This window comes from Bombina bombina, chromosome 1 (assembly GCF_027579735.1).
Source record: "Bombina bombina isolate aBomBom1 chromosome 1, aBomBom1.pri, whole genome shotgun sequence".
Lineage (NCBI taxonomy): Eukaryota > Metazoa > Chordata > Amphibia > Anura > Bombinatoridae > Bombina > Bombina bombina.
In genome coordinates, this window is record NC_069499.1 from 383570218 (window position 1) to 383593025 (window position 22808).

The following is a 22808-nucleotide window of genomic DNA, read 5'->3' on the forward strand; positions in this document are numbered from 1 at the left end:
GTCATCAATGACTAATCCAGCTTCCTCCAATCACGGCATGGCCTCAGGCAATGACAACCCTGGGAGGAAAGCCATGATTGGAGGAAACTGGATTAGTCATTGATGACGTGTGAAGAGAGGATATCCTGGTGGGGGAAGCTGCTCTGGCTGTGCAAAGAAGAGAGGTAAGTTTTTAATCAAAACGGCTGCTTTATAAACATAAAAAAACACCTCTAATCAGCTGCCCCTAACATCGCTGCAACCTACATAATGTTATTAACTCCTAATCTGCTGCCCCTAACATCGCCTCCACCTAAATAAAACTATTAACCCCTAATCTGCTGCTCCCGGTATCACTGCCACCGACATTACAGTTATTAACCCCTAATCTGCCGCCCCCAATGTCGCCGCCACTATACTAAAGTTATTAACCCCTAAACCTCTGGCCTCCCACATCACTAACACTAAATAAATATATTAACCCCTAAACCTAACCCTAAGCCTGAGTCAAACCCTAACCCCCTAATTTAAATATAATTAAAATAAATCTAAATAAACTTACAATTATTATCTAAATAATTCCTATTTAAAACTAAATACTTACCTATAAAATAAAACCTAAGCTAGCTACAATGTAACTATTAGTTATATTGTAGCTAGCTTAGGTTTTATTTTACAGGTAAGTATGTATTTAGTTTTAAATAGGTATTATTTAGGTAATAATTGTAAGTTTTATTTAGATTTATTTTAATTATATTTAAGTTAGGGGGTGTTAGGGTTAGGGTTAAGTTAGGGTTAGGTTTAGGGGTTAATATATTTATGTAGTGATGCGGGAGGGCGGCGCTTTACGGGTTAATAGGTTTATTATAGCGGCAGTGTGGGCGGACGGCATATTAGGGGTTAATAATATTTAAATAGTATTTGCAATGCAAGTTTAGGGGTTATTAAGTTTCCTATAGCGGCGACGATGTCGGGGAGCGGCCTAATAGGGGTTAATACATTTTTTAAGTGGCGGCGATGTCCGGAGCGGCAGATTAGGGGTTAATTAATTTATTATAGTGTTTGCGATGCGGGAGGGCCTCGGTTTAGGGGTTAATAGGTAGTTTAATAGGTAGTTTATGGGTGTACTTTTTAACACTTTAGTTATGAGTTTTATGCTACAGCTTTATAACGTAAAACTCATAGCTACTGACTTTAGATGGCGGTAGGAATCTTGTGGTTATAGGGTGTAACGCTCGCATTTTGGTCTCCCAGGCAAACTTGTAATACCGGCGCTATGGGAGTCCCATTGAAAAAGGACTTTTTTTAAAAGTGCGGTACTGACGTTGCGTGGCGGTGTGCGGTACACTTATACCTGCAAGACTTGTAATAGCAGCATTAGGGAAAAAGCATTGTTAAGAAGCATAACAATGCTTTTTCACTCATAACGCAAAACTCGTAATCTAGCTGAATGTCAGGTTAGTGCACATGAAGAATTAGTTTACTCCTGTCGGACTTATATGTGCAAACCCGACAGAAGTACACTAATTATTCATGTGCGCTAACCCGACATGAGTTATATGAAGGTGTTATGTATTTATTAAATATAAAATATTGAAAGATATTAATATTTAATGTAAATCATTATTATAGATGTACTAAAAATTGTAAAAAAAAATCAAAGAATATATATGTATATTCTACAGTAACTATACTAATTATTATTTTTTCAACATTTTATTTTAGATTTAATATTTATATAACAAGGGACATGAAACACAATTTTTTTCTTTCATGATTCAGATAGAGAATACTATTTTAAAAAACTTTCCAATTTACTTCTATTATCAAATTTGCTTTGTTCTCATGTTATTCTTTGTTGAAGAGATATCTAGATAGGTAGCATGCACATGTCTGTAGCACTACACGCCAGGAAACAGTGCTGCCATCTAGTGCTCTTGCTTATGTATAACATTGTTGTAAAACTGCTGACATATAGTTCTGCAGACACGTGCCCACTCCTGAACGTACCTTTCTGCTTTTCAACTAAAGATAACAAGAAAGTAAAGAAAATTTGATAATAGAAGTACATTAGAAAGCTGTTTAAAACTGTGGCCTAGATTTAGAGTTCGGCGGTAAAAGGGCTGTTAACGCTCCGCGGGTTTTTTTCTGGCCGCACCATAAATTTAACTCTGGTATCGAGAGTTCAAACAAATGCTGCGTTAGGCTCCAAAAAAGGAGCGTAGAGCATTTTTACCGCAAATGCAACTCTCGATACCAGAGTTGCTTACGGACGCGGCCGGCATCAAAAACGTGCTCGTGCACGATTCTCCCATAGGAAACAATGGGGCTGTTTGAGCTGAAAAAAAACCTAACACCTGCAAAAAAGCAGCGTTCAGCTCCTAACGCAGCCCCATTGTTTCCTATGGGGAAACACTTCCTACGTCTGCACCTAACACCCTAACATGTACCCCGAGTCTAAACACCCCTAACCTTACACTTATTAACCCCTAATCTGCCGCCCCCGCTATCGCTGACCCCTGCATTACACTTTTAACCCCTAATCTGCCGCTCCGTAAACCGCCGCCACCTACGTTATCCCTATGTACCCCTAATCTGCTGCCCTAACATCGCCGACCCCTATGTTATATTTATTAACCCCTAATCTGCCCCCCACAACGTCGCCGACACCTACCTACACTTATTAACCCCTAATCTGCCGAGCGGACCTGAGCGCTACTATAATAAAGTTATTAACCCCTAATCCGCCTCACTAACCCTATCATAAATAGTATTAACCCCTAATCTGCCCTCCCTAACATCGCCGACACCTACCTTCAATTATTAACCCCTAATCTGCCGACCGGAGCTCACCGCTATTCTAATAAATGTATTAACCCCTAAAGCTAAGTCTAACCCTAACACTAACACCCCCCTAAGTTAAATATAATTTTTATCTAACGAAATAAATTAACTCTTATTAAATAAATAATTCCTATTTAAAGCTAAATACTTACCTGTAAAATACATCCTAATATAGCTACAATATAAATTATAATTATATTATAGCTATTTTAGGATTAATATTTATTTTACAGGCAACTTTGTAATTATTTTAACCAGGTACAATAGCTATTAAATAGTTAAGAACTATTTAATAGTTACCTAGTTAAAATAATTACAAATTTACCTGTAAAATAAATCCTAACCTAAGATATAATTAAACCTAACACTACCCTATCAATAAAATAATTAAATAAACTACCTACAATTACCTACAATTAACCTAACACTACACTATCAATAAATTAATTAAACACAATTGCTACAAATAAATAAAATTAAATAAACTATCTAAAGTACAAAAAATAAAAAAGAACTAAGTTACAGAAAATAATAAAATATTTACAAACATAAGAAAAATATTACAACAATTTTAAACTAATTACACCTACTCTAAGCCCCCTAATAAAATAACAAAGCCCCCCAAAATAAAAAATTCACTACCCTATTCTAAAATACAAATATTACAAGCTCTTTTACCTTACCAGCCCTGAACAGGGCCCTTTGCGGGGCATGCCCCAAGAATTTCAGCTCTTTTGCCTGTAAAAAAAAACATACAATACCCCCCCCCCCAACATTACAACCCACCACCCACATACCCCTAATCTAACCCAAACCCCCCTTAAATAAACCTAACACTACCCCCCTGATGATCTTCCTACCTTGTCTTCACCATGCCAGGTTCACCGATCCGTCCTGGCTCCAAGATCTTCATCCACCCCAAGCGGGGGCTAGACATCCACTGAAGAAGTCCAGAAGAGGGTCCAAAGTCTTCCTCCTATCCGGCAAGAAGAGGACATCCGGACCGGCAAACATCTTCTCCAAGCGGCATCTTCTATCTTCTTCCATCCGATGACGACCGGCTCCATCTTGAAGACCTCCAGCGCGGATCCATCCTCTTCTTCCGACGACTAGACGACGAATGACGGTTCCTTTAAGGGACGTCATCCAAGATGGCGTCCCTCGAATTCCGATTGGCTGATAGGATTCTATCAGCCAATCGGAATTAAGGTAGGAATTTTCTGATTGGCTGATGGAATCAGCCAATCAGAATCAAGTTCAATCCGATTGGCTGATCCAATCAGCCAATCAGATTGAGCTCGCATTCTATTGGCTGATCGGAACAGCCAATAGAATGCAAGCTCAATCTGATTGGCTGATTGGATCAGCCAATCGGATTGAACTTGATTCTGATTGGCTGATTCCATCAGCCAATCAGAAAATTCCTACCTTAATTCCGATTGGCTGATAGAATCCTATCAGCCAATCGGAATTCGAGGGACGCCATCTTGGATGACGTCCCTTAAAGGAACCGTCATTCGTCGTCTAGTCGTCGGAAGAAGAGGATGGATCCGCGCTGGAGGTCTTCAAGATGGAGCCGGTCGTCATCGGATGGAAGAAGATAGAAGATGCCGCTTGGAGAAGATGTTTGCCGGTCCGGATGTCCTCTTCTTGCCGGATAGGAGGAAGACTTTGGACCCTCTTCTGGACTTCTTCAGTGGATGTCTAGCCCCCGCTTGGGGTGGATGAAGATCTTGGAGCCAGGACGGATCGGTGAACCTGGCATGGTGAAGACAAGGTAGGAAGATCATCAGGGGGGTAGTGTTAGGTTTATTTAAGGGGGGTTTGGGTTAGATTAGGGGTATGTGGGTGGTGGGTTGTAATGTTGGGGGGGGGGGTATTGTATGTTTTTTTTTACAGGCAAAAGAGCTGAAATTCTTGGGGCATGCCCCGCAAAGGGCCCTGTTCAGGGCTGGTAAGGTAAAAGAGCTTGTAATATTTGTATTTTAGAATAGGGTAGTGAATTTTTTATTTTGGGGGGCTTTGTTATTTTATTAGGGGGCTTAGAGTAGGTGTAATTAGTTTAAAATTGTTGTAATATTTTTCTTATGTTTGTAAATATTTTATTATTTTCTGTAACTTAGTTCTTTTTTATTTTTTGTACTTTAGATAGTTTATTTAATTTTATTTATTTGTAGCAATTGTGTTTAATTAATTTATTGATAGTGTAGTGTTAGGTTAATTGTAGGTAATTGTAGGTAGTTTATTTAATTATTTTATTGATAGGGTAGTGTTAGGTTTAATTATATCTTAGGTTAGGATTTATTTTACAGGTAAATTTGTAATTATTTTAACTAGGTAACTATTAAATAGTTCTTAACTATTTAATAGCTATTGTACCTGGTTAAAATAATTACAAAGTTGCCTGTAAAATAAATATTAATCCTAAAATAGCTATAATATAATTATAATTTATATTGTAGCTATATTAGGATGTATTTTACAGGTAAGTATTTAGCTTTAAATAGGAATTATTTATTTAATAAGAGTTAATTTATTTCGTTAGATAAAAATTATATTTAACTTAGGGGGGTGTTAGTGTTAGGGTTAGACTTAGCTTTAGGGGTTAATACATTTATTAGAATAGCGGTGAGCTCCGGTCGGCAGATTAGGGGTTAATAATTGAAGGTAGGTGTCGGCGATGTTAGGGAGGGCAGATTAGGGGTTAATACTATTTATGATAGGGTTAGTGAGGCGGATTAGGGGTTAATAACTTTATTATAGTAGCGCTCAGGTCCGCTCGGCAGATTAGGGGTTAATAAGTGTAGGTAGGTGTCGGCGACGTTGTGGGGGGCAGATTAGGGGTTAATAAATATAACATAGGGGTCGGCGATGTTAGGGGTAGCAGATTAGGGGTACATAGGGATAACGTAGGTGGCGGCGATTTGCGGTCGGAAGATTAGGGGTTAATTATTTTAAGTAGCTTGCGGCGACGTTGTGGGGGGCAAGTTAGGGGTTAATAGATATAATACAGGGGTCGGCGGTGTTAGGGGCAGCAGATTAGGGGTACATAAGTATAACGTAGGTGGCGGTCGGCAGATTAGGGGTTAAAAATTTTAATCGAGTGGCGGCGATGTGGGGGGACCTCGGTTTAGGGGTACATAGGTAGTTTATGGGTGTTAGTGTACTTTAGGGTACAGTAGTTAAGAGCTTTAGAAACCGGCGTTAGCCAGAAAGCTCTTAACTCCTGCTATTTTCAGGCGGCTGGAATCTTGTCGTTAGAGCTCTAACGCTCACTGCAGAAACGACTCTAAATACCAGCGTTAGAAAGATCCCATTGAAAAGATAGGCTACGCAAATGGCGTAGGGGGATCTGCGGTATGGAAAAGTCGCGGCTGAAAAGTGAGCGTTAGACCCTTTCCTGACTGACTCCAAATACCAGCGGGCGCCCAAAACCAGCGTTAGGAGCCTCTAACGCTGGTTTTGACGGCTACCGCCGAACTCTAAATCTAGGCCTGTATGTTTTATTTGAATCATGACATAAAACATTTGGGTTTTGTGTCCCTTTAAGATAACTTTATCTTCATTTGCGCTAATCCAACACCATGTTAGACCTACAGCGCGCAACCCAGATTTTTTTTTATTTTTAAATATAGATTTCTATATGTATCTGATAATGTTAATGTGAAATATATATCTATACCTATATATCTATGTGAAAAGATATATTGGTATATATATATATATATATTTAAAATAGAACATCGGTATGTAAAATATTAATAACTCCTGTGCGGTTAGCGAGTGAGCGATAAGTGTTAGTTTTTTTCTTCTCCACTCTCCATTATAGTCTATAGGGAGAATAAGTTAGTGTGGTCACGATATCCGCCCTGAAGTTAGCACACGTCAGTTTTTGCTTGCTTGCAAAAGTTTTACTTTCAACTTTTAATACAGGTGTAAAATCTTTACTTCTGATGGTGTTTACGCTTGAGCGAAAGTGCTAAATAGAGTGCCACTTGTAATCTGGCCAAGAGTCTATAATAAGATAACCTACTATGATTGTGCTGTATTATTTTTTCTTTATCTGCACTAAAATGAAAAACTACAAAATAAACAAAACTCTATAACAGGGGTGCCCAATAGGTAGATCGGGATCTACAAGTAGATCCTGAAGGCGCTGCTGGTAGATCGCGTCTGATGTGATCAAAATGATGTGGTCACAGAGGTCAAGTCGGTCAGGAACACATGGGAACGGAGTTCCTGCACTATTTTTGCAGGGGAACTAAGTTCCCTCTTTACAAAGAACAAAAATGCTTCAGTAAACACTGCTGCTGCTGGTGGGAGGAGCTGGGTACAGCCTGGTTAGAGGGATAGTGAGATCCTCTAGTAATGGTCAGTAACACTTCCTACAATACACTAAATGCAAGTCTGTCAGCGATCCTGCTGTGTGATCACCCTGCACTGTGTGTAACACATGGTGCTTACATTTCTGTGTGACTGGCTCTTGGGTTAGTTAGTGCTCCTCAGCAGAAATAGGACTATTGGGCCTAAAGTGGGTGAGACTCTGTGACAGAGGAGGATTCTCAGGCCCAAAGGCAACTATTCAACCCTTCTTTGGATTTCATTTGCTTTCAATAACCAAAATGTATAGAGTATATGCATATAAATACAGTGTGTGTGTGTGTGTGTATATATATATATATATATATATATATATATAATTGTGAGGTTGGGTGGAAGTCTTGTTGAGTCTGTGTGGTCAAGTTACGCAATCTCAATACTGGGGCGTGAGTAGAGTATGGTTGCTAGGGATACCGCTTTATCTACCGCAGTGAGTGAAGGGACAGGTCATTAGTGGCAGTAATTTGAATCCAGTGTTTTGTAACATGGCACAAGGGGTTGCTCCTGTTAACCCAAATTAAAGTCAGTGCTACTTTTGTCAGGATTAATCTGTTGTATCTTTATGCTTTTGCACATCCATGTGTTGCTAAATCATACAACCTTAAAGGGATATGAAACAAACATTTTTTTTTCATGACTCATATATAGAACATGCAATTTTAAACAACTTTCTAATTTACTTTTACTTTTTCTTTATTCTCTTGGTATCTTTACTTAAAAAAGCAGGAATGTAAGCTTAGGAGCCGGACGATTTTTAGTGGGTAGATCTCGTTGAGCTGGTCATTTGAAAAGTAGATCCCTACACAAAAAAGTGTGGGCATCCCTGCTCTAAAATATCTGAGCTTTTTAAATAAAGATAGCAAGAAAACAAAGAGAAATTGATAATAGGAGTAAATTAGAAAGTTGCTTAAAATTGCATGCTTTATCTGAATCATTAAAGAAAAATTTGGGTTTAGTGTCCCTTTAAATCATTCTATTTTAGATCAACAATCTAATGTGCTGTATGCTATACATATGTATTTAATTGCAACAAATATATACTTGCTAATTCATAATGTTAAATAGTCTTGAGTTTGGTAATAAAGTTTATATGAACACTAAACAAAACATTTGGGCATGCTTCTTGCGCCTTTCGTAGATGTCCACAATATTACTATTAAACAAACCATTGCTATAGTATGTGTATTTTATGTGAATATTTCATAATTGTATGATTTTTAATGAAAAAAAATACAATTCTCCTAGCAGAATATGGAACCAATGTTATGTAATGTTATTTTAAAAGTTTATGTTTCGAAAAAATATAAGTCTAAAAGCTCAAAACGGTGCCCATTTATTCATGCATAAATAATCCCAATTTCCACCCTCCCAAAATAATTTCATTTTGTCTGGCCAATCAAGACGTCTACACAATTATGCCGCACATTGCTGGTGGCAGAGAAGAGCACTGATGCCAAGGTAACTTTTCGATACTGGGAAAGGGTGGAGTGCTGCTTACAAAGGAATGTTTGTGCCACAGCTTAAGAAGTTAGATTCCTTTATGCAACTGATTAGGCCAGCAATAATGTACACAATACATCACTTTATAATGACATTATAGAACCTAGTCTTATGATTGCTGTCAGTCTTATGACTCTTACATGTGAATCATTGGCTACAACACGGCATAAAGCAGGAAAGGTGAAATTATTTCAGTTTATATTCTTAAATATCACTCCAAGTCATCATTTACTAATGAAGGTTTTTAAAACATTATTTTTGACATAAAAGCACACATGCTATTGTGTGACAGGATATTTCATTACTTTAAATATTATAAACTGAGGTGCTAAAGCCATAACTACTTTTATGTTTAACACTGTAATGAGAGAAGCAAATCTAGATTTAAATTGTTTGCATTTTATGAATCGACCTCAAAGTGAGCAAAAATAATGTGAAATGCCAGCCGTGCCTGATTTGTATCTAGAGGCTATGTGAAAATGCACCTGCTGTGTCAGCAGTCAGACAAAAATGACAGTGGTAAGGAATGAAACATACTGCATTATGGGAAGTCAATTGTCATAGACCACAACGTATATTGGTAGACTCAAAATGCATAAAAAAGAAAATGATTAAAAAAACAAAAGATGAAATGATACATACCTGTGTGTTCATATTTATGCCTCAGAAGGGAACTGCTTTTTTGGAATGTCTTATCACATAAGTCACATGCATACATGCCACTTTCTGTCTTTTTAATCTTTTTTCTGGACAGACAGGAGTCAGAATCTGTCATATCATCAAGGCCTGACATGTAATCTGCTGTTCCATCAAGCATTTCACCCTGTGATACAACAGAACAGCATTAATGTTTTATTAGCATAGATCAGTTTCCTAAAATAATAAAAATAACTGTGCCATCATTAATTATATATTATTTCAATGTTAACATATTAATTTTATCAGATGCATTGATTTCCATTTTTTCCCTATCTAAAACATCCTGTAATTGAATTTTATGATCAGATGCAATATGTTATTATGCAATCCATTTAAGTTTATGCCTAAAGCATTATATTTAGTTTTGTAATTTAAAAGGGAGGTTTTTATCAATGTTCTTTGACCACATACATTCAGCATTAGATAATACTAAACGTGGATTCATGAATTATTGCTTTTCTTTACATTTATTTTTGTCATGATCCAAATAAAAACCACATTACACTTTCACAACAAGTTAATTCATAAGCCAGTGCATTAAATGTAATACTACCTCTGGAATGGGCAGAAGGATAGACAAATGAGGAGGGATGGAGAGAGCGGGCCTGGGGTGTTCTTTTTCTTTATTTCTAGGTTTTTAAATATAGACAAAACTAATTAATGTTTCATGTGACATATAATAATAGTATCTTGTCGATTAGTGCTTACTCGTATGATAAGAAGCTACAGATCGTTTAAGTTTTTCTTTTTTTGTGTGTTAATATGCTGACATAAAAAATGGAATTTGTGTTAGAAAGATACTCACTCTGTGTCTTTTGACATGCTGTAAACTTGCTCTAATAATTTGCATTTTTATGTTATCTAACTATGCCGTCTATGGCTATTTTGCTTTTTTTCTGTACCAAATGTGGAGCATTCAGAAAAATAGAGATTAAGAAAGGAAAAGGAAAAAAGCACTGTAAACGTTTGGTAAATATTGAGATCTCGTATAAGTTTAGTTTCTATATCTGTATTACAGAATGATCTCTACTCTCTGTTTTTGTTAGTTGTTGCCTAGTTTTGCTGAGTTTAAAATATAAAAACCCCAACAATGTTTACAAACATTATAGGAGTGATAGCCACTGAATCTCCAGCAGAACGCAGAAAATACTACATCAGAATAAGCTATTGATTATCACTGTTTATATAAATGTGTTTGACCTTCTTTTTTTCTGCATGCTGTAAGATATTTTTGCCCTGCTTAGCGTAATGATATGTAATTTGTATATTTGTATACATTGCTGGATATAAATAAATATATATATAAAAAATGTAATACTATTCCTGGTAATAACAACAAAAAGAAATCTGAGACAAAGTATTGAAAAGCAGCATTTTAAATTGTGTAAAATATAAATTTGTGGTAGAAGTAAAAGGCATACCTGAAATCCTGGTTTCCGCTGATATTTTCTTCGCTGCTGCATATCAGCAAAAGTAGCTGCTCCAGTTTGGTAAGTATAGGCCATGTGTGGTAGGAAGCTCATCTGATCAAGTCCTGGATAATGTCGTAATCCAGGAATACTCGTTTGTACTGGAGGCATAAAAGTGGTTGGTGGAAATGCGCTTTGCGGGGGAAGAGCTGTGTACATAGGTTTGCCACTAAATGGATTCAACCCAAATAGTGGGTTAGTGCTTTTGTCCATATTAGAATTACAAAATTCCTTCTTGATGTAAGTCAAATTCAGTGGCTCATCTACATGTTCAGATAATAAAGAAACACTGTTATGATCAACAGCAATGTTATTGGGCTTTGTTTTGTTCTTTGTGTGAATAATACTTTTGGATTCCTTCATTTGTTTTGGTACAGATAAGTCCAAAGGCTCAGCTTGTAGCTCCTCAGAAGAGAAACTGTTTGGAGTGTAAGAACTACTATGGGAGTTTTTAGAAGATGTGGAAGAAAGATTTAAAGGAGATGGAGTATTGCTCCTTGAGTGGTCCAATTTATCAACAACTGGTTTAATACTAGCAAAATGGCTAGATTTTGTAAGCCTGAGAGGTGTATCACAATTGGATACCCGATTATGTAGTTCTGCTATAGATGGTGAAGTTATAGAGTCCACAGGCTTTATTGGAGATCTGGCTGATAAAGAGTCTTTAGTGGGAGTGCTCATGGTGGTAGCCAGAGCCACCTCAGCACTGGTCCTTTCCAGAGATGGTGACCTGGAAGTTGCATATTGGTAGACTTTTCTTTGTTCAAACCATTCCTTCACAAATTCCTGAGGAAGGCCAACAGCTATGGAAATTTTCAGTAGTTCGTCAGAGTTGGGCTCCATGTTCATAGCATAATATGCTTTAAGTACTGACATGTGGTCCTTATATGGGTGAATGGGGCTACTCATTCCTTTCTCAGAAAGTACTGATGATAACAGGAGTGCTTGTTTGTCAGCAAACATCCCTTGCTTGTTGAGAATTAAATTTTCATTAGGCTGAAGAACTGCTTTAATTTCTTCATTCATTTTACATAAGTATCTTTCATGTTGATGCAAAGGAATGGGGCCAGGAAAACTTTCCTTACAAAACTGACAAGAATATGGAGTGGAAATATTATGGCTCTCTAACATCTTGTCTTCACTTACTAAATCTATCAAAGTACGTAGCTTTTCTTTCTTAATATTGCTAAACTGTCTCCTTGGATCCGTCGTCAAACTCTGCAAACAAGCTTTGGCTTCATTAACTTTTTCTAACGTATAGTCAATAATACTTTTAGTGGCACCATTATGACTTACTACTGGAAGACCCACTGGTGGAATGCCAGGGGAATTAACACTTTGATCCTCTCCTTGAGATCCTGCTTCCTTCATATGATAGCCCTTCAACTTTTGAATATCTTCAGACATACATTCCTTTTTCTGTCTAGAAACTGTATTATCAACAATTTCCAGAACCTTCTGCACTTCACTTAAATTACTGCTAAGAGCTGGGAATCCAAGCAGTGATGATTCGAACCCTACACCTAAGTGCTGCATTGGACTATGAGCAGAGGAGTGAATTCCCAGTGGACTTGTTGCTCCAAGACCACCATTCATGAATGGATGAGGCCCATTAAATCCATGTGAGGCTGCCATCAGAAGTTTATAATCATTGTAATCTAGTGATTCTGTTTTGATTTTCAGCAAGCCTGACTGCTCAGACATGCCAAGTGGTTTACCATTTTCCAGCTTGTGTCGCAATTGCGTTATGGCTGAATTAGTGGGGGAAGAGGATACTGAGTTAGGAGAGGAACCCGTCTTCATATTATTTCTCATCCTGCCGTTTACCGATATTAAGCCAATGCATTTCTTGCTGCTAATGTGTGAACTGTAGGAGCCAGAATGGGAGAACCGTTTCTTGCAGTTTGGACACTCATATGGCTTTTCACCTAGAATAAAATAGAATCAGGCTATGATTAATAATAATTGAGATTAATGTGTTAAAGGAAAGAAATATATAAAGGTTTACACCTGTTGTGCATTTCTGATTTGCATATGGCATGGCGTGCAAATATTTTACAGCAATAATTGCCTATTGAAGGATTTTAAAGGAGCCACGGCACAGTTTTCATTTCAGTTAGTTGTTTTTTTCCCCTCTACAAATTCTCAGTTATAGTCAATGTATATATTTAAATAATTTGTTTAATATGCTTTTCAAATGCAATAGAATCAACCCATATATTAGTAATATAATTAAATATACATTTTTGAGAATCTATAGTGGGGGGTAGTATGTGTGTGGCATTGTGTTATGGGGTTAATTAATGGCTTAAAAGTGATATGGAATTGATAAGTGGTTAACTGAATGTGGGGATTAATTGTAATATAAGGCTGAAGTGGTTAATTGAAAGTGGGGTTCCTTGTATTATAAGGTTTAATAATTGAATAATGGGTGTTAATTGTTGGCAGTAGTTAATTGAGGTGATAGTTTAAATAAGATGGGTTGGCGTTTGGCAGTAAGAGGATTAATTGTTAGCAAATTCTCAAACTGTGATATACAATTTATACAAAATTACAACAAAATTCATATTAATATACTAAAGAATTAATAGATCATTAGTCCATCTAATAAATGATTTTGATTATTCTTGTTAATATTATCAAGAACTTCATATAAATAAATTACTTTTGTAAGTGCCACCTTAGATATCTTCACTAAACAATATATTTTGAAAACATTTCAGCAGATTTCTATTTTGATGTGTTTAGTACACAAAGGTAATAGTCATACAGTTTATATCATAAACTTGTTTCTGAGCACAGCAAACTAAACAATCCTAAAAACTCAGCTAATTAAACAAAATGCAAATGACTACGCCAGCACCTTGGATACTTACCACTGTGAATTCGCAGGTGTTCCTTCAGATGGTGTTTGTATTTGAAGGCTTTACCACATTCTGTGCATTTGAACTTGCGATTGCCGGCTCCCTGGGTCAACATTTGGTGCTGTGTGAAAAAAGTAACTGTCATGATTTTGTGCTTCAAATAAGATGAACACACAAATGTAGTCTTAATATATGTTGTGGATTTATACAAAGTCACACGTGTAATGAATGAAGTGTATTGATAAATAAAGCGTTTTTGGTGTTCACTGCAATATATGAGACATTCTAATACTATAACAGAATGCTCTAATTCATTAAAACATTTTATAATTACACAATTGCTCCTTGGTAACTAATGTATAACACACAGTTAAGCTCATGCATCCAGTGCATTTCTGAGCCAATGCTGAGTGGGACACAGCCAGTGACTGGTGGATATGTGCGTATGCTACTCATGATTTGCTCACCTCTCATGTGCTGCGCAGTAACACTAATGCATTGGGGCTACTGTGCTTGAATTTAATATTGTGATTCTGTTGCAGCTGTTAAACACATAAGGGTCCATCACAATCCTTTAGAAAAACGTATCAAATGATTTGTCTACAAAAATCCTCATAGACTTAAAGGTACAGTCTACCATAGAATTGTTATTGTTTTAAAAGATAGATAATCCCTTTATTACTCATTCCCCAGTTTTGCATAACCAACACAGATATATTAATATACTTTTTACCTCTGTGATTACCTTGTATCTAAGAACCTTCTTCCAGCCCCCTGATCACATGACTGTGACTGTTTATTGTCTATTGTCTTCAATTTAGCATTGTTTTGTGCTAAATCTTAAATAACCCCCTGTGCCTGAACACAGTGTTATCTATATAGCCCGGCCCACATGTACTTTCTGTCTCTTTGTGTTGAAAAGAGATTTAAAAAGCATGTGATAAGAGGCAGCCCTCAAAGGCTTAGAAATTAGCATATGAGCTTACCTATGTTTAGTTTAAACTAAGAATACCAAGAGAAAAAAAAGCAAATTTGATGATAAAAGTAAATAAGAAAGTTGATTAAAATTAAACGTCCTATCTGAATAATGAAAGTTTAATTTATACTAGACTGTCCCTTTAAATGGTCATTTTCTCTAGAAAATCATTAAATAAACCTTTTAAAATGATTGTGATCAGTCTCCTAGTTACCAAGGAACATGTGTGCAATAATAAAATACACCAATGAATTATAGCATTTTATTATTGCAGTAAAATGTAATTTTAAACTGTAGGTGGTAATATTTTTATATTGGTGTAAAAAAACTTTTAAACATTGTAGATTATAATAATATGTTCCCCACGGATAACAGGAAGATAAGTATATACCTACATAGCTCCTGTGTGTATTTTTGTATACTTGTGTTTATAGTTAAATGCAACACCTAAAGGGTTTTAGCGGACCCTAATGAATTTGAATACCACTGATTTGCAAGTACAGTTAAGAATTGGATAAAAAAGCAGGTTGCACCAGGAGGAGGTTATAAGCATCACTGCTATATTTACTCTGGAAGAATGATAGAAATCCTGCTCAAGGTGTGTCAGTGGCTTCATGAGGCAATGACACAAACGCTTTTACAAAAAGAAGCAGTATGACAACTGATGGGGTGTGCTGATTCTTCCCACATTCCTAGTGAGACAGATGGTGTTACACAGGACACAGGGAGGATTGTTCAAACAGCAGCAACCTTCAAAGATCAAGCAGAGCCCTTGCCTGCCAGCGCCATTCAGGGACCACTGCTCATATGTTGCTGAGTTGCATAAACAAACAGCAACAGCTGTTTTGTCTCCCCCCATGGCCCTCATAGGACTACTATAAACTTTAGTTGTGCCACTATTAATATGATACAATCATTTTAATTTACTAATTGTAAATGCCATGAGCAAATGAGGGGACTTTTCAACACTAAAGCTACCATTCATAATGTGCCAACACTTATGCTAACATGTGAAATTTAAAGGGACCCTCATCAAGATTTTTGCAGGACTTAGTTGCAGGCTTATTATTAGGAACAGCTGCTTTTTGTTTGCTGCCTAAAGGCAGATTTTTGATATTAAAAACTTTTCGTTGCTAAAGGCTTGTAACTGAAATCTTATCCTCATAATTAAAAAAAGAATCAGATTGGGAATTTGTTAGTTGATTATTGCGTATACAATTACTTCATATTTGTTTATACATTTTTACTTTAGTCTCATATGCAGGGAGATATTCTTAAAGGGTCATGAAACCCAAAAGATTTCTTTCATGATTCAGATAGAGAATACAATTTTAAACAACTTTCTAATTTACTTCTATTGTCTAATTTGTTTCATTCTCTTGGTATCATTTGTTGAAAGAGGAGCAATCCACTACTGGTTTCTAACTTAATGAGTGAGCCAATGACAATCGGTATATATATATGCAGCAACCAATCAACAGCTAGCACCTAGATTTGTTGCTGCTCCTGAGCTTGCCTAGATAAACCTTTCAGCAAAGGATAACAATAGAATGAAGCAAATTAAATAATAGAAGTAAATTGGAAAGTTGTTTAAAATTGTATTCTCTATCTGAATCACGAAAGAAAATTTTTGGGTTTCATGTCCCTTTAAGTCTGGGCTAGTTTGATTAGTTTATCCAAAATTATTTAGTATAATCAGTACCACTTCTACCGGCTAGTGCACATATTTAACACTTTTTTCTATACACAATTCAGAATATATACATATATATATATATATGTGTATATATGTGTGTGTGTGTGTATATATATATATATATATATATATATATATATATATATATATATACATACACACACACGCATAATACACACACATATTAAACAGATGTACTGATGTATATAAGTGTGTACCATACATTTAAGTTCAGCTTGCCTTAAACTAAGATTTTACTGTTAGTATATGTATTAATATAGCAGTAAAATATTATAACATGTTAATTAAAATGTCATGCTTTCATTCACCTTTTCAGCAACTTAAAAAAATGAAATTAAAGTGAAGTTAAAGTGCAAGTAAAATTTTTAAATTAGAAATTAACACACTCATTCGATCGTGAACATAAGACTATTAAATCATATTAGAACAGACCATCAAAAAATCATTTAGACCTCAATTAAGGCTATTACCATTAAAAGATCTGCATCTTCAAAATGCCATGAAAAATTAATAATGATTGCCAATCAAAGCAATATAGTTTCTCTAAGGGGTTATTATAGAAAAAAAAAATCACTTAAAATAAGCCCCCACCTGATCTCTCCCTGGCTTGTGCGTCACCATATGCCGTTCAAGCTGGGTGCGGTAGGCAAACGTGTAGCTGCAGAGTGGACAGGAAAAGTTTTCTTCATTTTTTTCATGGCGGTATTTGATGTGCTCTTTCAGTGATGTTAGGCGCTTGTAGCCCCGGTCGCAATAGGGGCAAGTCAGCAGTTGGGCAAAAGCATCTGGAGTTCCAGGTGGCAGGTCTGCAGACGTGAGACAAGCAAAAAAAAAAGTAGGTCAAAAGGTCAGTAAATCAATGGCAGCTTATGGGCTTACTGCCCAGGATGGTATGACAGGAATCGCTACAATCTGTTATGCTGGAGTACCATCATCCTCAGACTGGCCTCATCACTCTTTATTCCCTTTACATGCCCAGTAAAAACTTGTATGATTCATTTCATACTGTGATAGACAATTAATTAAGGACCTTCCATGTGACCTTTTCATGCCCACAATATCTCATAAAGGTATAGAAGAATTTGGTTTTGTAAGTCAGCTGCAAATAGATTATATTGAAACTGTACATTTTCATTGCACTCTTTTTTACGTATTAAGTTTAAGTATAATTAGAGTAAGTAGAGTAGCTTAAAATAGTTGTGTACAATCTTGGGAGCAGTACAACTTTTTTACCATTATTTACACTAAAAATTAGCCAACACTTATTTATTTTTTATTAATTTCTGAACAAGCCTAGTTTAATTCCTCTTCAGATCATAATACACAGCAATTCTTGTCCTTCAAGTACATTAAAAAAATGTAAGGAACTTGCAAAGAGCGCTGTACAAGCTTATTGAATAGTCTGCTCATGGAATTCCATGCCTTTGCAGCTGTTCCCGAAATTTTAAGGTAAACACCCAAGCACACAGTGCATTTATAATTGCAACAGCTGCAAAGGGTGCTTATAGAATCTAAAAATGAATCATAGTATTACCATTCTCTTCTTGTCCGTTAGCTTCTGGTGTACCGATGCGGCAGAGTTCTTCAGGGGCTTCTGGGTAAATAATGGCTGTGTCACTTCTCTGCAAATATTCAGCTATGCTAACTCCATGGCTGTCCCCATCTTCCATTTTTCTTTTGGCAAAATACTCCTCGAAATCAGAAGTACAATTTGCATTTTTCACTAGAAGTTGAAGACAACAAAAGTGTTGAAAAGTTAATTTTGAGGTCCATAATAATAAAATAATTGCAATATATGTGTGATATAACATTGTGAAATGCACAGCAACCAACAAAAAAGACTTACAGAGCTATGGCAACCTTATATAAACAAACCTGGATCATGTTACAATTTTCTTTTATGAGACCTTAGCCAAATGACAGACATTACTACAATTAGCGGAATTTAGCTGCCTAACTGAGCTGACTCACTAGCTGTCAAGGAGGGTACACTTGCGTAAATAAACAAAACTAACGTTTAACAATGATGTCCTCTAGAGATGGTATTCAGTGAAATGAAGGACTGAGTTGTTAACTTTGCCTAAAACCTCTGACCCCTTTCCGATCCTTAAGAGCTAAGAAGTGCTCTCTTAACTTGACAATATTGGGTAATTGCTAGTTGAATAAACAATCTTACTTGAGTGAAATAAAAACGCCCCCTTGTGAAGCCATGTGCAGAATGTGGCTGCAGGCCCTTGGGTTCCTGTAGTTATAAATGGCCTAACTGTGGTTCTAAGACCTCTTAATATGTCCTATTATCTTAATAATATGTTTTAATAAGGCTGTCAATGAACTTTAAAACAAATCTCAACCGTAAAATATGCTTTCTCCACAAAATGTAAAAAAACAGATGGCTATTAAATATCAACATTTTTAAAAAAAACACTGTAAAGGTAAGGGATATATCAGAGGTAAATAAAAAGCTTTGCAATGGAAGTCTGTAAAGAAAAATTCCCATACCTGTACCATTGTTTATAGTGGTTGTAAGAGTGGCTTCGTGCCCCATAGTGTCATAATCATCCTTCATATCATCTGCAACAAAACAAAAGAACAGCTCAGGCCTGGATACAATTAGTGGAGAGACAAATCTAATTATACAACAGTATAGATCTGTAAATAAAAAAGGTAACAATGGTTTTACTGTAGGTAATCTCAATAATTATAAAGACGGCACAGTGTATAGGAAATACATGATCTCCCTAATACTTTGTATGCTTTTGCAGTAAAGGGTGATGTTAGTTGCTACAGCCTTCAAAATGGCGGCCATATTTTAAATCCAGTACTTTTAAATGGGTACAATGATGTATTTGATTACAAATAGAGGCCAGATGAAATAGAAATATATATCATAAACAAAGTATTTATATGAAACCAACTTAATAAGGCTAAAACCTTTACTCATCCTATAAGGTTATGCCACTTTCTGTAGGTATTATGTGCTTTGCATATTTCTGCAGAATAGACTTTGTACTGAAATGAGTTTTATTAAGTGTTTGGAAGAAGGTGTTAGGTTAATTTGACCTACAGTCAAGTGGATGCATCAAGCTTGTCATAACTTGCATTTCCTTCACACAGGGCTACACACTTCATGTTAGCGACACCTCCTAGCAAGCTCACAGTAAATGTAAACCTTATTAACTAAAGCAGGGGAGGACAGCAGCGTGACAATTTATGACACTTTCTGATAGATTAAAATCAGTGGGGAAAAAAATCTGCATGTGCACTATTTTCATCATAGGTTCGGAATAAAAGATCCAAAATCATATTCCAACATGCTTACATATAGTACACTTTAAATAACTTATGTGATATATACTGTAGTTCATTTAAAGCTTATAAAATGTGAATTTAATTTGTAGCTTAGCTAGTTTGGAGCTATCGCTTCCCACAATTTCATGAAATAGTTTTTCTTTCTCTAGCATATCAGGATGCTGGACACCTGGACACAGAGCTTCGTTTTTTAAAGGGTCACTAAACTTCAAAACTGCATATCATACATATTAAAAGGCAATATTAAAATATGTTTAACTATATTGTGCTGCAAGAAAAAGAGTTAAGTTAAAGCTGTTTACTCTGAAGCTAACAAAAACAGGCACTCGCTGCTCACTGACTGATAATGAAAACTCCCACAGTTATATTGGTGGAGACTGACACATCCCACCAGCAAATAAACAAAAATATTTTTCACAGTGTTTCAATCACTTTTAAATGAATTACTGAAAAAGTACTTTATTTGTTTCCCTTTAAACAAGGGTTGTTCATTCATGCTTGAGGGCTGGAGACAGACGTATGTTGGGATATCTCTATGTCAGTGCTTTAACCCCTTGTGTTGCAGATTTCTCTGGCAGTCAAGTGGATAACGTTTTATGACACTTGGTAACTGAGATTGCGATTGTTGTGTAATAAACTGATGCTACTAGTAAGCAGCTATACAACTGATAAAGCAGATGAAAGTATTGGCCAAGCGTATACTAAAAAAATGACTCTGGGCATTGCTAGAGGTGTATATATAAAACTGTGAAATTATTATTTTTCACCAGTGTAAATGCTGACATTCTATTATACCAACCCCCAAAATCAAATACATTATTTAGATCTGTTTTGCTGAATTCAAAGCTTCTGTTTGGATCTTTCCAGTAATCATTTCCTACACAAATTCCAATAAACCCTTCAGAGGACTGCAACTGTTTTTACGCTAGCAACCTGTCTTGACTGTCAAGAATGTATTGTAAGACTGTTTTTTTTATTGTATAAAGATTAACAGCTGATAGGGGAAATGCAGAAGAACTGCACAAATCTTAAGAGTCTACATAAATTTTTCTACAGATGAAATGCAAAATATTTCACATCTCACCCACTCCCTTCTGCTATTGTAATGTCTCAGAAAATAACAGTTTCTAATTGTGGAACGCTAAGCAATTCTATAGAGAAATATGACTAAATAATCTGCTTTGTGGCCATTATGCATAATTAATTGATTGTTGAATTGTTTGTATAAATGTAACAATATTTTTACCACAAGAGCTTGAGGCTGAAAATATTTTCATCTGAGTTTTGTGGGTTAACAATACATAACTTAATGACAATATGTCATATCTTTTTTTTATAATATAAAGAATTAAAATCTTCCCATCTCATGCGTTAGGATTCTCCATATGGTCGAGATTCCTAGTCTAGCCTAATGCCTTTGAGAGAACGTGTTCATATGGATATCTTACATTAAAATAAAAGCATCTCCATATGGAGCAATAAAGTATTGTCAGCTGATAATTGAGTCATTTTAAGGTACAGACTCATTTATAATGTATAACTGACACACTTTTTGTAGCATACAAAAGTATATAAGTATTATTTTTTTTAAATTATGTTAGTACAATAAATTACTCAGTGCTGTTAAAAAATAATATAAATTGTTTGATTTGTTAAGTACAGATTAGAGTCCCAAAGTATTTTCCCATTAGATACAAGCCTACAGGATGCATGTGTGTTAAACAAGAGATCTGGAGCCACTTTGAGAACATTTTACCAGCAAAAAATAATAAATAGATGTTTATGAAAAAGTATAGTGATAAAATATAGTTAGTACTCAACCATGCATTAACAGGACACTGTGTTGTTCTACCGTGAATGTGTGTAAGTTTGACAAGTCAGTGCTCTGTGAATATCTGACTTGGTCTACTTGTATTTACAAATGGGCTGTTTTTCTAGCGAAAACTACTTAAGTCAATTGACGATTAGTAAAGCTAAATCACCTGACTTTAAATAATCTAGATTGTCCACAGTTGTACCACTGTAAATATACCCTACTGCCTCTGCACTCTGACCACAACCCCCCCCCCCACACACACACAAAGCTTTAATCAAATGACAAGTTCCTGACTGTTTTCCTATAGACAAACATCTATTTTACTTCAGTCTTTTGATTTTAAAATAAGGAGATAGGTTTCTATTAGAATAAGATAAACTCTAAAAGAAAGTAGTGAGATGAACAGGAGATTGGATAATGTTGCTTACTGAATGTAACTAAAAAGTAATATTAGATTAACTGTTACATTACAAATATAGGCTTATGAAAGCTCACAATAATAGTCTATGTCAGAAGATCTTAATGTAATACTTCTTGTTTTGTATTATTTTAAAGATATTAAAAAATACATTTTTTTTAATTTAACATCTAGATATCTAGAAAAAGCATAATTCATTTTTCTGTGAATTGCAACTTTGAGGTTCTATGTGATCACACTTGTAGTGAGCCTTATATAAACAATATATTATTTAAACTGTTAACATAACAATTTAGTGTTTTTTTTTAGTGTAATAAAAAAATTAGCAATATCAGTTGTAAGTTTTTCACTATTTGTTAGTTGACACCCATAAATGGGTTAACTGTGGTTTAGCTTATGGTATTTTTTATCAATCTCTGCAAGTAATTAGATCAAGGTATTTCCGAGAAGGTTGTCACTAGGAATAAATATAGCTATTGTATGTCGTTCCTCCTTGCTCATCTCATGTGATTTCTTGTATTTAGGAGTCACAAGATTTCCATCTGAGGGCACATAAACTTGGCTGCTGAGAGGAAAACAATTTGTAGCATTTTGTTTTTTGCATAATACTGGTAATTTTGAAGATTTCTTCTGCACTTCCTTCCTCATTGTTATTTACATGCAATGAAGTAAAGAGAAGTTAAAGGGACACTGTAACCAAAAATTTTCTTTCATGATTCAGATTGAGCATGAAATTTTAAGCAACTTTCTAATTTACTCCTATTTTCAATTTTTCTTCGTTCTCTTGCTATCATTATTTGAAAAAGAAGGCATCTAAGCTTTTTTTTGGTTTCAGTA

General features: G+C 35.6%; 1 protein-coding gene across 4 annotated transcripts in view; it reads right to left on the bottom strand.

Annotated features, from left to right (window-relative positions):
- The window catches only part of ZEB2 (zinc finger E-box binding homeobox 2), a 135993-nt gene that overhangs the window by 3306 nt on the left and 109879 nt on the right, over positions 1-22808 (bottom strand). For all 4 annotated transcript variants that reach the window (XM_053698272.1, XM_053698270.1, XM_053698273.1 and 1 more), the window contains 6 exons: positions 18928-18999; positions 17963-18151; positions 17020-17234; positions 13748-13856; positions 10824-12799; positions 9346-9526 (listed from right to left, as the gene is read on the bottom strand). In XM_053698272.1, the coding sequence (XP_053554247.1) occupies positions 9346-9526; positions 10824-12799; positions 13748-13856; positions 17020-17234; positions 17963-18151; positions 18928-18999 (2742 nt within the window). The remainder of the gene's footprint in view (positions 1-9345; positions 9527-10823; positions 12800-13747; positions 13857-17019; positions 17235-17962; positions 18152-18927; positions 19000-22808) is intronic.